The sequence below is a fragment of the Myxine glutinosa genome, chromosome 6 (genome assembly GCF_964187855.1).
Source record: "Myxine glutinosa chromosome 6, kmMyxGlut1.1, whole genome shotgun sequence".
In the NCBI taxonomy this organism is placed as follows: domain Eukaryota; kingdom Metazoa; phylum Chordata; class Myxini; order Myxiniformes; family Myxinidae; genus Myxine; species Myxine glutinosa.
Genome location: NC_136266.1, coordinates 79,783,599 through 79,801,329, shown reverse-complemented (window position 1 = coordinate 79,801,329; position 17,731 = coordinate 79,783,599). Strand labels below are relative to the sequence as shown.

Genomic DNA, 17,731 nt, shown 5'->3' with positions numbered 1-17,731 from the left:
AGACCACTTAAAGGTCAGTGCTTTACTTTGAACTATCATGTGGTAGTGGTACACAAGGATACACAAGAGGAACTTTGGCGCAGGAGGAGGCCTTCGGAACATCATGTCTGTACTGCACCATCACCCATTCACCCATCCACTCAAGCTACTGACCTAATAATATCCTAAATCCTCTTTTATCTCCAATGCATCCAGGTACCTATCTAATTCCCATTTAAACATATCCATCCCTCCATTACCACTGCCATTCCATGCATTAGCCACTTTCCAACTGAAAGACCAACCAACCAACCAACCAACCAACCAACCAACCAACCACCTTTAGAGGCCATTTTTCCTCGCAGAGCAGGAGTTGGCCTTTTTCGGGCACCATGGTCCCCTTTTTGAAGCAGTGTTTTACGGCCGGATGCCCTTCCTGCCAACAACCCTGTTAGTCTCCTCTTGCGACAACCAGGGAATTACCAGTGAAACGGGTACTCAATTTGCCGACCTCGGAAGGATGACAGGCTGAGTCAACCCCCCTGGTGTTAATTCAGCGATCGATCGGGATTACAAACCCAGGATCCTAGGATCCCAAGCCAGCACCCGAACCGCAAAGCCAACACCAGGTTACTCCAACTGAAAGACCCCTGCTTTAAAATGTCCTAACTCTCATGTTCTTTACCCGGAAGCTATGTTCCCTGTCTCCGATAGTTACAAATAAGCAATGACCCAGTAGAACAGTGCTTGTTCGTACCTGAACACGTTTTTTAAAAACTTATAATCATTATTATATAAAGAATTAATTCACACCAAATGTAATGTATTCAGTTTAATTAAGCATTTACTTATAGAAATCCAGAGGTTATTGTTTACTGTACGTTCATATCGATTCCGGTGCTATCTTTTAGCACAGTTCAATGTACTTTATGCATTTAACGTTGAATCGGGTATATCGACCGTGGGAAAGAAAAGAAGGATCGATGCGGAATGGGTTTAAGTTGAACTGTTTTGCTAAAAGCCCAGGTGCAATTTTGCAGCATGAGCTTTATAGTAATGCCGTACGACATTGGTTACAACACAATACACTATACTATACTATATTATATCTGCGCTGCAAATGCGCACACAGTGACTTCGAGCAAAAGGGAGCACTAAAATTTAAATCAGGTGTATGGTTGTGAAAAATGAAATACAAAATGATGATAGTTATAATAATTGTGTGAGAAGCGCAAGAGCAGTAAATGTTCTAAGGGCATATTTAGAAACTAGTATAAAAGACAGTCAAAAATGACAGGTTGGAACATTTTATTCAACAGTGCAGCTTCCTGAGCATGCCAAAACCTGAAGCCTCGGCCTAGTGTCAGGTGTGCTTATATAAACCACCTTTAGAGGCCATTTTTCCCCGCAAAGCAGGGGTTGGCCTTTTTCGGGCACCATGGATTGTTGTTGTTTTTGTTGGTCCCCTTTTTGAAGCAATGTTTTACGGCCGGATGCCCTTCCTGCCACCAGCCCTGTTTGTCGCCTTTTTACAACACACAGGGAATTACCAGTGAACTGGTACTCAATTTGCCGACCTCGGAAGGATGACAGGCTGAGTCAACCCCCCTGGCATGTAATTCAGCGATCGACCGGGATTTGAACCCAGGATCCTAGGTATCCTAAGCTGGCACCCTACCCGCTACACCAACACCTTCGTTATTTATAAGACATTACATCCTACAGATGTAAATGAACACTGCTTTTACTCTGCGAGTGTGCACATCACAAATTGTGAATTTTGCCTCCTTACCCCTTGTATTTATTGTTATTAAAAAAAAAAAAAATTCTGGACACCGCCGTTGAGGCTCGGATTGCAAGCCACCATCTACAATTCTAATAGAAGAGCCATAATTCCTCATATATTGAAAATGCTTTTTGATTTTGTTTTATCCGCAAAAATAGACCATAGTGAACACACATTCGTGTTAAAATATTGGCCTTTAAAATCTACCTTTATGAAGGGGGACAGGCATCTGTAGACACACACACACACACACACACATAAACTGACTGTTTTATAAGGTCGATGTAATCAAGTGCTAAAGATTCCTTCGTAAATGTCTCCACGTTCGTGTGTTATTCTCGCTCGATTAGTCTTCCAGTTTTTGATTTTGTGACAATTGCTCAAATATTCCTTTGTTTAATGCAAAAAAAGTTCTTTGTGCTGGAGTTATCTCATGCATTTTCTGATGTTCAATTCAATAATTCCATTCCGAGCTTTATTGTATGGCTCTGCAAAGCTCGCCTGGCGTTTCTGATGAAATTTTAAGTCCGATGGATCCGTCCACAGGTGTTGTGACACTTCAATACATGAGCACACCTGCCTGATAGGTGTCCGTCCGTACAAGCAACCAAACTGATTGCAATATTGCTTGAGCAGCAAGTCGTCTCTTTTTACCGTAACAGCGGAGTCTTGGACAAAACTCGTCCCAAAAGGACGTGGAATTGCATTCCGGTTGATCCTGTTTATGTTCACTTTACTTGTCATCTTTGTGCTGCAGATGGATGCAGACGGCGATGGAAAACGGCTTCACATCAGATCGAAAGTCCAAGGTGCTCCATACACTTTTCTCTCCATTTATCTAGTTTTTATCTCACCTCTTGCAAGTTTTATAAACTTTACAGCACAGAATTTAGCCAAATCTTCAGACGTCGCATGTCTGGAGGTAAATCCTCACACATTGAGTCTATCCCGACATAAAATAGGCAAGGAAATCAATTTAGCTGTTAATAAGTGTGATTACAAATGAGACTTGGTATTGAGTGCAGACTTAAGAGGATTGCCGTCGATTTCCAAAGGGTGTGAGCTTCCGTTAATTAGCATATTGCTTTCAGGTTAAAAACAAGACTGAAAGTCGAACAGCGAGCGACGTAGCCGGGCTTGTTTGATACTATAGTTGAAGAGGATAGTATATGACCTGGGTGGGAATACCAGTTAGCAAATAATGTAAGTTTTTTTTTTTTTTTTTGAAGTACGGTACTGCGTCTATAAGCTGTCTGTCACCATGGACGTGAAGATATTGCATTGAGACACTGGTTTATTACTCCCGCCAGGGAGTAATGCATTCACTCGTGTCTGTGTGTGTGTGTGTGTGTGTGTGTGTGTTCGTGTGTTTGTGAACAAGATATCTGGAAAAGTTCTGAACGGATTTGGATGAAAGTTGGTGGGATGATTGCCCTTGGGATAAGGAAGAATTGATTAGTTTTTGGTGAAGCTCAGGATATTATTCCAGATCCAGGAATTTTTTTTTTGAAATTTTTTTGGGAAAGATTTTTTCTGTTTTACTGCATTAAAGCTTTTGTTCTTATTCTTAAATGATGTTTTTCTCCTCTAATTCCGAGATATATCAAAATAAATTCTCTGACAGTTCGGGCCTACTTTCTTTTTCATTTATTGTTTTGGGGAGAGGGGATGTTAAACAAAACGAATTATTCCAACTAAACCCACGGCGGGAGTATGCGCTCTACTGAGTGGCGTTCTAGTTCTATATGTTTCGAGTCAACAATGAACCAACCATACACCACTTCAATCCAGGAACTTTCCAATCACGACAAATGGATTGCAGACAATGATATATATTTACTATATTATTATTGATAACATTATTATTATTATTATTGTTATTATTATTATAATTATTATAATGAAAACGATACTACTGTATTAAGAAACATTGGGTAATTTGTCTGAAGCAGCCTAAAGGTGAGGCATGAAGGCATGAAGCCTAAGGCCGACATGTACTGTGTTGTTGGAAGATCCGTAACATCTATGCTTTCAATATTTGATCGTCATTTTAACAATCGGTTTGTTTGTGTTTCACACTGAATGAAAAACGTCAAGGCAGAGCATGGCGATTGTGATATATGACAGGTTTGACAATATGTTCGTTCTGAACGGCATTGGAATCAAAATGGCGGTGTGTGGAGTCAGCCAACATTTGCCATAATGAGACCACAACGGTAATCACATCACCCCTGTCGTGTGACCAGATCCTCAGCTCTAATTGGTGTACGTTTGTGAGGGACATACATACATACATATGGGACAAACACTGTTCTAGATGGTTTTGCCCTATGGGCTATGCCGTTAAAACCCAACTGGTTCACAAATAACACTTATTGAGGTGGAAATCTTCAGCCTGCCCCATCTCTGACCCTTCCACTCACCAATATAAACCCATAATATGAGACTTCCAAAATGATGTGTGAATGCTAAATGAGGCCTTTTGCACATGTGGTTGGTATAATGCCAGACAGTGTGTGTGTGTGTGTGTGTGTGTGTGTGTTTACAGTGACCCAGATCGGTTCTTGGGGCATTATTAACCGGCCATTGCTATCGCAAAATCTATGATTCAAATAGTCTTTTACACATAATTTTCAGCATTTAAGCAAAAGAGTAGCAATTTTAAAATGAATGGTTCCTGAATGCAAATCGGACTCACAGAAATATAGGAATATGAGAAATATCCGTGGATGAGAGGTGACGGGTTCAAACCATTTCCTATTAGTACAAGCTAGTGTCGGCCTTCAATAGAACACACACACACACACACACACACACACACACACACACACACACACACACACACACACACACACACACACACACACACACACACACACACACACACACACACACACACTTTATAGTAGATAATGATATTGTACAACTGAAAGTGTCTTTCTCCATTTTCTGTTCCCACAGACCCCATGGAAATCAAAATTGAAGACCTTTTCATGTAAGGCCTTAAATGCTTTTTTCAGCTAATCAAATATTGTCCTTCATAAGTATTGGACCAGTGAAGTCAAACCTGTTATTATTACTATATACTCAAGAAATTTGGATTTGAGATCAAAAGATGAATGCGAGGCAAGAGTACAGAAGACCAGCTTTTATTTCATGGTATTTCTATGCGTACCTATATGTTTTATGATTGTAGAATATTGTTGTTGAGATTGTTGTCTGAGGGGGGTGTTAGGATTTTTGGCTGGGAGACAGGTGAAGGGATTTCTAGGTGGATGGTAGGTGTAAGGATTTTGTCTGTGGTTTTCATGTTCAGATTGCTTGCTGAGGTGTGGATGTAGGCAGAGACAGCATTAGTCATTTTGGCTTTCCATGCAAAATGCAATAGTGGCCCAGTGGGGCCCCCTGTCGCCCTGTCAATCTGTCGTCACCATAAAATCCACAATTTGGCGTCCCTTTGTCTGACGTCGATGTATTTTGTCGTTACTTATGCAATCTCAACCAACTAAACCTGCCAAGGTGACTACGGGTCATATGGCAAAAGTTGTGGCGATTTCATTTTCCTCCCTCACCATGAGTTCTAAAGGTGGGTCGATGCAAATTATTTTCGTAAATGTGCACCATGTGGCATAAAGCTTACTGTGTACTTACTTAGCATATGTTTCTTTCGACCCAACTATAAAAAAAATCTGGAGGAATTCCCATGTTTATTGCCTTTTCTACCTTGGAAAAAATGGCATCTTAAGGTGTAAATACAGCAGTTAGAGTGCTGTTCCACCTTATAGTGGCATTTTTATCAAGGCGCTTCAAATGACAAAAGTAATGACAGCAATAATGATAATAGCATAATAATAGTATTAACATTATTGCAAAGTAATAATGTTAATAATGATATTGTGGTGCTGTGCACACACGACTCGATTGCCAGAGAGGTAGGCCACAACGCGTTGATACAACAAGAGTCTTTATTCAGAGCTCACACTTCAGCACTGGGCGGGCTCGAGCTTCCGCATATATGTCCCGAGGCCACGCCTTGCCCCCGGGGCGTGGCCGATCGGTCGAAAGGCGGGACGTGCATTTCCGTTCCCCGCCTGGACGCTCGCGCCACCCACTGGTGCGCGGGATTATTGTCCCTTGTGCCCGCCACACGCGCACCCCCAGAATTCCCACGCACCTGAAGGGTGAGCTTGCGGGGAAGCCGGATGACCTGGCCGAAACGCCCCCTGGCGATGCGTGCAGGGCTGGAGGGTAGCGGGACGGCGGGGCTGGGGTGTGCCGGGGGTCTGACCGCCGGGGGGCGGCCTCGACGCGGAGGCAGAGCTGCTTGCGGGGGGTGGTCCAGATCGAGGTGGGCCGGCTTGAGGCGGTCCACTGAGATACGATCCGGGGCACCGCCGATGTCGACGGTGAAATATTTGTCCCCGGTCTCCAGCAGGCGGAAGGGCCCGTCGTATGGGGGCCGTAGCGGTGCCCGGTGGGCGTCGTGCCGGACGAAGACGTACTCCGCCGTGCGAAGCTCCGGGGCGACGTGGGAGGACGGGCAACCGTGGTGTGCCTTCGGCACCGGGGAGCCGTGGAGTCGGGGATAAATTTGCCCGGTACCCACAGTGGTTGCCCGAAGACCAGCTCGGCCGAGGACGCGCACAGGTCGTCCTTGGGCGCCGTCCAGAGGCCCAGCAGGACCCAGGGGAGCCTGTCGGCCCAGCTGCCGTCGCGGAGGCTGGCCTCGAGCGAGGCCTTCATCGAGCGATGAAAGCGCTCGAACAGGCCATTGGCCTGGGGGTGGTAGGCCATGGTGCGGTGCAGTTTGACGCCGAGCCCTTGCGCCACCGCGCCCCAGAGCTCCGAGGTGAACTGGTGGCCGCGGTCGGACGAGATGTCCGAGGGGGCACCGAACCGGGCAACCCAAGTGGCGATGAAGGCTTGCGCCACATCAGCCGCAGACGTCGCCGCCAATGGCACGGCCTCCGGCCACCCTGTGGTGCGGTCCACCATGGTGAGGTGGGTGAACCCCCGCGAGGGGGGCAGAGGTCCCACCAAGTCGACGTGGACATGGTCGAACCTACGCTCGGGCACCGTAAACGGGGCCAACGGGGCCTGGGTGTGGCGGTGGACCTTTGCGCGCTGACACGTGAGGCACGTCCTGGCCCAGTCGCGGACGTCCTTCCTGAGGCCATGCTAGACGAACTTTGCCGCGACGAGCTTCTGGGAGGCCTTCGTGCTGGGGTGGGACAGGCCGTGGATGGCGTCGAAAACCGGGTGCTGACAGTCAGCGGGCACGATGGGGCGAGGCCGGCTGAGGGAGACGTCGCACAGGAGGGCCGCGCCCGCGACGTCGAACGGCACCTCGGTGACGCGGAGGCCCGTGATGGCGGTCCGCAAGGCCTGGACGCCGGGGTCGGCGGTTTGGTCCTCCGCCATCCGGGCATAGTCGATCCCGAGGTGGACCGCGTGCGCGACGGACCGGGAAAGGCAATCCGCCACCGGGTTGTCTTTACCTGCGACGTGACGGATGTCCGTCGTGTACTCGGACATGGCAGAGAGGTGATGCTGCTGCCGTGCCGACCATTGCTCGGCGACCTTGGCCATCGCGAACACAAGGGGCTTGTGGTCGAGGAAAGCCATGAACGGGCGGCCCTCGTGCAGATGGCGGAAGTGTCGGACCGCCAGGTGGAGCCCGAGCAGCTCGCGGTCGCAGCTGCTATAGCGGCGTTCATGCGGGCGAAGCTGCCGGCTAAAAAACACCAGCGGCTGCCAAGCACCACGCTCCCACTGCTCGTGCACCGCACCCACCGCGTAGTCCGACGCGTCGGCGGTGAGGGCGATCGGTGCATCGGGCGCCGGGTGCGCCAGCATGGTGGCATTGGCCAGGGCCAGCTTTGCGCCCACAAACGCCGTGGCCATCGGCTCCGACCAGGCAATGTCACCTTTGCCCGGCTTGCCCTGGAGGGCCTCATGCAGGGAGCGGAGGAGCTGGGCGACGTGGGGCACGAAGCGGTGGTAAAAATTTACCATGCCCAGGAACTCCTGGAGCCCCTTGATCGTGCGGGGTTGCGGGAAATCCCTGACCGCCTCCACCTTGGCCGGTAAATGGATGGCCCCGTGCCTGGTGATGCGGTGCCCCAAGAAGTCGATGGTGGCGACGCCGAAACGGCACTTTGCGGGGTTGATGATCAGGCCATGCTGGCCCAGGCGTTCGAAAAGCGTGCGGAGGTGGAGCAGGTGCTCCTCCCGGGACGCGCTCGCGACTAGGATGTCGTCCAGGTAGACATAGATGAAAGGTAAGTCGCGCAAGACGCTGTCCATGAGCCCTTGGAACACCTGGGCCGCATTCTTCAACCCAAAAGGCATTCACAGGAACTCAAAGAGGCCGAAAGGGGTGATGACGGCCATCTTTGGGACATCGTCTGGTTGGACGGGGACCTGGTGGTAGCCCCGGATGAGGTCCACCTTGGAGAACACGGTCGTGTTTGCCAACCGGGTGGAAAAGTCCTGGATATGCGGGACCGGGTAGCGGTCGGGGGTGGTGGCATCATTGAGCCGGCGGTAGTCACCGCACGGCCGCCAAACCTCCGCCGGGCTTCGGCACAATGTGCAGAGGAGAAGCCCAAGCGCTGTTGGAGCGCCGTACGATCCCCAGCCGTTTCAGCGTGGCGAACTCCGCTTTCGCCAAGGCAAGCTTCGTGGGGTCGAGTCGGCGATGCCCGGACGTAGACCGGCGGCCCGACCGTGGGGATATGGTGCTCCACCCCGTGTTTGACGGCCACCGCTGAGAAGGTGGGCTGCGTGAGGGCCAGGAAACTGGCGGGGAGGCGGGTAAACTCGTCCGCTGCCGGAAGCGTGCAGACTAACCTCGCCGGGAGGGAACCTTTCAGCAAGCCGCTTGGCAAGCCGCTCGGTGAGCCGCTCAGCGAGCTGCTCAACAAGCCGCTCAGCGAACAAGCGAGCGAGCTGAAGGTTTCGGCCTGGACGAAACGTCTGCGCTTAACGTCGACCAACAGCCCATGCGCACATAGGAAGTCCGCGCTGAGCAGGGCCATTGGCACGCTGGCGGTAACGAACGACCATTGAAAGCGCTGCCCTCCGAACCGCAGTGAGAGGCAACGCTTCCCGAATGTGCGGATGGGTGTACCGTTGGCGGAAAGCAAAGCGGGGCCCCGGCCCACGGCTTGCTTGTCGGACGTGGAGGCAGGGAGGACGCTTACCTGCACTCCCATGTCGCAAAGAAAACGGCACCCGGACAAGGTGTCTGTGATGAACAGGAGGCTGCCGGAATGGCCTATGCTCATGGCCGTAAGTGAGCGCCAGTCGTTTCCCGACCCGTCAAAAGAACACGGCGGGCAGCACGTTTTAGCCTGGCGACCGAACCTGGCATGGTAGTAGCACCAGGTTTGCGGCGGTGGCCCCCGCTGCGGCCTTGCCGGCGGCAGTGGTGGTGGCGGCGGCGGTAGTGGGCGGGCGTAGCAGCGGCCACGAGGGAAGCCGGGGGCGCTGGAGCCTCCGCGCCGGGATTCACTACGGCAGCACCGTACACCGACCGCATGTCGCAGGCCGCGAAATACTTGTCGGCCTCTTCAGCCAGGGCGCGGGGTTTCGTTATTTTGGAACCAGCCAGCGTGAGGCACACCTGTGCAGGTAGCTGGCATCGGAAAAGTGCTCTGAATAAGAAATCCAGGCGCTGGTCTCCAAGCAGGGACAGCATGAAATCCATCCGGACGGATGGTCGTGTGTCGCCGAGGGCGGGAAGGTCCAGGAGGCGGTCGGCACGTTCGACCTCCGTGAGTCCGAACGTGGCGAGGAGGAGACGTTTGAGTGCCTTGTACTTGTGGTCGCCCGGCGGGCACCGAAGGTTGGACACGACGCGGGCGGCAGTGCTGGGCCCGAGGGCGGCGACCACGTGGTAGTACCGGGTCTCGTCCGCCGTGATGCCCCGAAGTTGGAAATGAGCTTCGGCTTGCACAAACCAAACGTCGGCTTGCGCTTCCCAAAACTCCGGGAGTTGGATTGCGACGGCGTTAGTAGCCCTGGCGCGTTCAGGGGTCAGCAACGGCTGAACCAATCGGGGTCAGCAGTGTGGTGCTGTGCACACACGACTTGATTGCCAGAGAGGTAGGCCACAACGCGTTGATACAACAAGAGTCTTTATTCAGAGCTCGCACTTCAGCACTGGGCGGGCTCGAGCTTAGAGCCTGCATATATGTCCCGAGGCCACGCCTTGCCCCCGGGCGTGGCCGATCGGTCGAAAGGCGGGGCATGCATTTCCGTTCCCCGCCTGGACGCTCGCGCCACCCACTGGTGTGCGGAATTATTGTCCCTTGTGCCCGCCACAATATTAATAATTAATAATAGTACAATATAATAGGCAATAATAAAAAGCATAATACCCTCTCCCATATATACATTTAAAATTATTTTATGCGCTTAGAATAAGAATAACTTCCTAATCTCAGCACCAACCATAAATACCAACACGCAAAGAGCTGATCCAGAGGGTGTGTTCCATTACCAATCAGCTTGCTATCACTTGCCAAGCCAGCCGTTCCTTATCCACCATTTCGCTGGAGTGCTGGCTTGAGTGCTTAAGCCACTTGGGGAGCACTCTTCAAGCTGATTGGTAATGGAACACACCCCTATGTGCTATACCAAGGACCCTTTTCTGGTTCTGCCACTTGTGTCATGAAAAAAGTTAATTTTGGGTGATTTTCAACCCTTTTCTCCTTTTGTTGAGCTATTTTTCGCATTTCAACACTGCTGGGGTAGTTTCGATTAATCCTTGGGACTGATTAAAAAAAAAAAAAAAAAACCCTTAAAATCACAACGTTCCGCCATGTGTTTGGGTTAGTCCATTTACTAATGAGGGGTTGTTTTGTGATTGTACAATAAATTGTACTGTTGACTTGCGAAACAATATCGATATTGATATGTATCGATATGTATCAAACAATATCGATATGTTTAACATGACGAATTTTGATATTTTATTGTGATTAGTGTTGCATTTGTATACCGGTACATTACCCGAGGATGCCTTTGAGCCATGCATCTTAGGGTTAAACATAGTTATTATACCACTTGCTTTCTCTATTAATGTCATCCCCTAATTTTGTAATAGTCCCTTCTAGTTAAACATCAGGGGAAAACATTTTAAAAATTGATTCATTATATGACAGTGCGTTCTTTCCTTGACATGGAGTGGAGCATTCCCTTTGTGCTGTGTTTATCACCACTCATAAGTTGATATGTTTTATCAGCAAAGTGAAACCCTACCTTTGGGGGCCTTGCCTAGAAAGATTGTGAATCACGATCAGTTGTGTGGGGGGCCCCTTGTTGTCTAGGGACCCCATGCAATTGCATTGGTTGCAGGTACCTAACGCCACCTCTGGATGTAGGAATTGGTACTGAGGATATATATGGGTGTAGTGATTGTTGATTGTGGGGCAGGTTTCTAGTTTCTTGGCCGAAGGGGGTAATTTTAGCGATTGCTGGCTGTAGTAGGTGGGTGTATGGTTTCTTGGCTGAGGGTGGGTGCAAGGATTGTTGGCTGTCGATGGTACATGTTGAGATTGCTAGTTTGGGATACAGTTTTCGGGGTTGTTAACTGGGAAGAGTGGGGGTGTGGTGTTGGGATTATTGGCTGAAAGTAGAGATGTAGGGATTGTTGATTGAGGGGAAGTTTCAGCAATCTTTGATTGTTGGGAGCAGGCTTATTGATTGTTGTCAGGGGTGGATGGAAAGATTGTTGGCTTGAGCCAGGCGTTGCAATTGTTGGTTTGGGTATACATGTAGAGATTGTTGGTTGGGGCACGTATGAAGGGTTTGTTGACTGGAGGCACTGGCGTCGGGATTGTTGTCTTACAGGCGAAGGTTGGGATTGTTTACTGAGAGTAGGGTTTTTTGAGTTGGCGATTGTTGGCTGGGGCAACGGTTTTTGAGATTTTTGACTGATAAATAGGGGTTCAGGGATTGTTGCCTGTAAGTGGCACGTTTAGAAATTCATGGCTGGGACAATGGGTATTGGCATTGTTAGCCGAGGTTACTGTTGCATGGATTTTTGGCTAGTGGTATGGGTGCATGGAGTATTGGCTTATAGGCGGATGTAGGGATTGTTGACTGAGTGTAGGGATTTAGGGATTGTTGACTGAGAGTAGGGATTTAGGGATTGTTAGCTGCAAGTAGCATGTTTAGAGTTTCTTGGCTGGGTGCATGTGTGTAGGGATTGTTGGCTGTGTTATGTGGTATCAGATGTGTGTTGAGAGCATATCATGCTTGATGCAAAAAGAGTTGATCTCAGTGTTGACAGTATAATATATTGTAACGGTCACCAGTTTCGGACCAGTGTTCTGATCACAATGCTGAGGAACCAATGTTACGGTTGACCAGGGATGGATTCGAGATCAAATCCTTCACCCACACGATCACCAATTTAACAATGGACAGTTGAAAGAGACAACAAGCCATTTGTTGGGAAATCAAAATTGATCTTTACTTCGGTTTTCAGTGTATAGTTTGCTCGAAAGAGAATCTGACACTCTGTTTGGATCGCCCTTCGAAACAGGATGGAAGCCCGAGTGGTGGCTTGGGTGATCCGGCAGTAGTTTTATAAAGCCTCCTTTGAAGTAATTAAACCAATTTCCCATGATCGTGCTTCTTAACCACGATGGGATTATTAGTCAAATGATAAACCACGAACAAACCGACACAAGTTAATTGAAGTAATCAGATTTAATAAATGGGGGATTGGAGGAGAGAAAAAAAATCAGTGTACAGTACTGTACTATAACAATCAAATACCGATTATACAGTGATAGTTATAATTCCCTAGCAGCACTGAGGCAACGCAAAACTCCTCTCTTAGGATTCGAGAGAGCAATTCGAGCCACGTCCATGCGCGTTCTACAGCCGCCTTCATCTGGTCGCTCATAAGCACTTTTGATCTCGGTCTTTTAGCACTTCTTATCGTCTGTCAATCTTAAACACTATCTCCATCTCCTGATCTTGGTAACCACTGCCGATCTAGATAACTGCTGCAGCCTGCGCTCAACGATCAACAATCTCCTTCGTGCCTTGGTGGTTTATTTGTGGAGATGCTAATTGCCAGCTGCTCAAGACCGTGTATGACTTTGGCGGATTAAAGGAACATTTAACAAAGATAACAGAAGATTGAAGAGTTCAATTATTAATCTGTCTACATCATACATCGACACGTTGTAATCTTGTACCCAAATACCATACTCCAATGCTACACATTTAATAATGAAATCTCTATACTAGGTTGCTCTCTTTCTTTAACCCATATCACATCCCGCAACAATATAATACTAGCTGAAGAACCTGGCGTTGCCAAGGTATATTCAATGAAGTATGTATTTAAATATTTCCTGCATGACAAATTTGGGAACATTGGCTTTATGTACCAAGGGAATACACAGTTTCAGTTATCAGCATGCATACACATGACCTCAACATACGATCTTCACAATACATATTACTCGATCGCTCCGGGGGAGGGGGGGGGGGGGGTGCAGACAGTGTATAAGCACAAGTCCCAATTGAGGCCTGAATGTCAATTATCTGGTTTTATCTGGGGTCAATTGTTTTTATCCAAGCATAGCCCACAGCCTTCCTCTGGATGAAAGAGGAGGCCATGCAAAGTTTGGTTGCATTGATTCCTGCAGGGTCCGAATGCATAAATGAACAAATAAACAAACAACCAAACACAAACAAAAAACTTTCTTTGTATATATATAATATATATTTGACAGTACAAATGCTAATTGCTATATCACATTTTCTGTTGCTCTCTGTTATGATAAGATTGTTTGGTCCAATATTCAAGCAGCAAGCCAGGACAAAAAAGTGCAATAAAACATGGGTTCTTGGGGTTTTAAAGGATGATTAATAATAGATTTTTATTTTGACATAAAAAGATAACAAATGAAATGGCATTGAATTTATTATATCTTTTGAAAGAAGTGTTAACTGGATGTAAAACCTTTTAACTGAACAATAACACTCAATTTAGTTTTCTCACTTTTATGTGAAGGGTGCGTTTTGAGTGATTATCCCTTTAAAAAATTTCACTTTCTGATTGGTCTCTAAAAAATTTTTTTTATCCACAGCTGCCCCAGGGCTGACTACGACATAACGGGCAACACCATGGAAAAACAGGAACGTCACAGGAGAATACGGCATGGGGACACCGACCAGGCGCTCTATCTGAGGTGTTAATGATCAGGATTTTGTTGTGTGAGGGGATTGGGTGGTTGAGAGTAGTGGCAGACAGACATATTGCCTCTCCTTTAGTTGATTTCGTTTAAAATTTCCATTAGTTTTGTGTTCTTTTGTGTTCCAAGAATACAGCCATTTCTTTTGTGTTCTTCCCATCACTTTACCTTGAGGAATTAAGGAATTGATGATCCATGAGACACGTGCTTCATGCCGTTTGAGCTTTGCGCAAACAGCACAACACTCCATGCTGCGGCACTTCCGGGAATGGTTGGGTTGGGCGGGGAATGCCAGAGTATGGCATGCAATGGCCTGCAGCATGACATCGATTGAAAGAGTTGGCTTATGGGCTTGGCAGGGCATGGAAACGGATATTACGACATGGCATGGCATGGCAGGGCAAGGCAGGGTATGGGCATGGCACGGCGTGCCTTGGGATTCGAGAAGAGTACCTCTGATTGGGCAAAATTGATTGCAATTACTTCAACAATCAATCAAAAATTATGAGCTGTGAGGTGAAAATGAGGATTGAAAGCGAAACAGTGTTGTCGTGTTATGTTCCTATCTGAACCCGAAGCTCATGATGCAGTGATGCCGATGCTGGGATCAAATCTTGTAGAGTGTAGACTATATGTTTGTCCATCATCTATGAATGTCTGTGTAATTTGTGTAAAAGAACACTGATATTTAGTCTCACCCTGAAGGGGATGCGAGACGATTGCAATGCCCCTGTCTATCTGCTTGTGTGTATGTCTGTCTGTGTGTGTGTGTGTGTGTGTGTGTGTGTGTGTGTGTGTGTGTGTGTGTGTGTGTATGTGTATGTGTGTGTGTCTTTGTGTGTGTCCGTGTTTCACTTTAAAAATGGTTTTCTTTCCAACTGCTTGTCCAATCGATGCAAAACTTTAAACATCGGAGGGACTCCCCATGGAGAATATTTCATTGTTAACATTGATGTCATAGATCACATGGTATGGCAGCCATTTTGGATTAAAGGGAAAAAAATGGAGAAAATTTTCTCTGAAACGGCTCAACAAAAAAAATGAGAACTTGGCATATATCATCAACTCTCCATGGGGTTATATAGGGCGATAACAATGTCATTGGTAAAGTGGTATTCCAGTCATAATTGGTTGAATTTAAATCTTTATCTGAAAAATCTGAAACTTCACATATCTGATCTATGACCCGATGTGAGTGAAGAAATACATTTATGACATTCATAACCCATGCCAAGAAACTATGTTACAAAATAGGGTGCATGGATGATGTGAGTGGGTATTATATGGGCCATAATAGCAGTGGACCATAATAGTAGCATATTCAGTTAACGATCGTATTTTTGTTCAGAATGAATGCACGAGGCAAGACTATACACTCTACGAGTGTCATTCTAGTTACTAATATTTTGCCCCGAATGAAATTTATCTCCAAGCTCCACTACGACCCAAAAGTTTTAATTATTATAACTAGCAACGGTACCCGCCCTATGGGCGGGGCTTCAATAGGGAGGGCCAAATGAAAAGGCAAAATATCAGAAATTGAAGGCTTTTTTATTTTAAATGGTTCATATAAACATCCGTTGAATCATATCACACGCAAATCATCAAAATATAAACAGTACATGGCGCCCATTTTGAAAAAAGATTGAATTCTGCAAAACGGAAGCGGCCGCTACACGTCTTTCTCAGTCGCACGTTTATGTGTGAAGAGTGCGCGCCGAATCTGTAACACGGAAGCGGCCGCTACACCTGTGTCTCAGTCACTTTGCACACGCTGCAATGTTACTTCGGAGCCACACGTTTATATAGGAAGAGTTCGTCAGGAGTCGATCTACTCTCTCCTGGTACATAGAATAAACAGTATTTGTAGAATTTCAACAAAAGCCACATCACTGTTCATATCGGTAAATATTATTCCATCGTGTTTGGAAAAACTGGAAAATAGGAAAACTTGGAAAAATTGGAAAAACAATATCGCCCATTTTACTCCCAGGGGTCCCAGGTATACCCACCCAAAATATCGTTGCAATCGGTTGAGTCGATTTTGCGGTAACTTCGAATGGACGGACGGACATTTGGTGAATTATAGTAAGATGAATTGTAACAAATCGATCCTGTCTGTGCATCTGCCTGTCTATAAAATATCTCAAAAACGAATGGACCAATTTTTATTTGACTTCAGGTGGGTTTGGCCTTAGCCAGGGTTGAAACCATTTCATTTTGGTTTGTGTAAATTCATTTTGGTCAAGGTCAAAGCTTGAGGTTATCATCGTGTGTAATGTTACATACTGTAAATGATGAAGAATGAACTTGGTTACATCTAAATGTTGGTGAAGAGGGTCATTTGTAACGAAGCTTATTAACACAGTTGTTGGGAGTCTAGCAGAAAAGAAAGTTAAATTCTAGTGGAGGTCTAAGGCCAAATTTACATCGGCTGGTAAAAGTTTAGGGAAATATCACTTTGAAAGGCCATAACTGAAACATGTTTGTGTAAATATGAACAAATCTCGGTGAACTTTTTGGTCATTATGCATAGAAGGTCCCTTTTGTGAATTTGGGATAAAATGCAGCATCTCAGTTGCAGATGGAAACATCCCATATTGCTAATTATTAAATTCCCATATCACATATTATGTCATGTTATGGTCCTGGGTTTGAATCACGATATGATCAGTGTAAAGTTTTAGCTGTTTGAGGTTGTCAGAATTGTTACCACACTCGTCTCATATATTATTCGTATTATGATTTATTATTACTATCACCAATAGGATATAGCATATATGAAATATATCATTTTCTTGCCTCTGTGTTTTCATGGCAGAGAAATATACATTCACCCTGTTTGCTTTACTTGCAGTGCTCAGGGACCTCCTCAGGCTAAGAAGCACAAGTCTAATTCCTTGGAGGACTGTCCAAGCAAACTCCATGCGAGAACCATAGATTATGGCTTGGAAGAAACATTGGACTCTAATGAAGAAGAAGATTCAGTGAGAGCAGGAGATGGGGAATTAAAAAATTGGAAAAGACAGGAAGACGTAGAAGGGGATAAAAATAAGGAGAGTCGTAGAGAGAAGAGCAAAGACAATGGTGATAAAGGGAAGGGAGGAGATTGCATTGGAGTACATTGTGAGTTGATCTGGAAAATAGAACAATGTTCTCAGGGGAGCAAGGAGGGATTTCGTGAAAATATACGGGACGTGGAGTGGAAGGACAAGACAAAAGGTACAAAATAAACTTTTCTATCCTATTAGCTTGTTCTGTGATATCACTAGAAAAACTCTCCTGCAGTACTTCATTTTTATACAAGGTGTCCCAAAAGTCACTGCGCACTACAAACTCCTGTCTTCCCCTCTCAGTATATTCACCTGCACTGCGAAACACATGTTCCACCCAGAAAAACTCATGCATCAAGTGGCAAAACCACCGTAAAACCAAATCCACTTACTTCTCAAACACTACTGGCTTACAACAACGGAAAGGCATGCTGTGCTGCTGATGTAATACACACTTCAACCATCACGCAGGCCATTTCTACGTACATTATTAACAACTGGGCAGCTTTTAATGGTTTTATTGGAATTTGCAGAGGTACAAAGTGACTTTTGAGACATCCTGTACAGCCTTATAGCTGTCTTTTAAGTGGATTCCCTTATCAATCACAATTAACAAATTAATTAATGATGGATTTATCTAACATCCAGTGCTGTAATCTTTATAGTACTTTAATAGTACCATAATGTAC

At 46.5% G+C, this 17,731-nt stretch overlaps 1 protein-coding gene across 1 annotated transcript in view; it reads left to right on the top strand.

Moving 5' to 3' along the window:
* Nucleotides 1-2,526: 2,526 nt before the first annotated feature.
* The window catches only part of LOC137429999 (myelin transcription factor 1-like protein), a 223,320-nt gene continuing 208,115 nt past the window's right edge, over nt 2,527-17,731 (top strand). The window contains exons 1-4 of the mRNA XM_078780029.1: nt 2,527-2,574; nt 4,727-4,760; nt 13,885-13,986; nt 16,847-17,211. Of these exons, the coding sequence (XP_078636155.1) occupies nt 4,732-4,760; nt 13,885-13,986; nt 16,847-17,211 (496 nt within the window). The 5' untranslated portion in view covers nt 2,527-2,574; nt 4,727-4,731. The remainder of the gene's footprint in view (nt 2,575-4,726; nt 4,761-13,884; nt 13,987-16,846; nt 17,212-17,731) is intronic.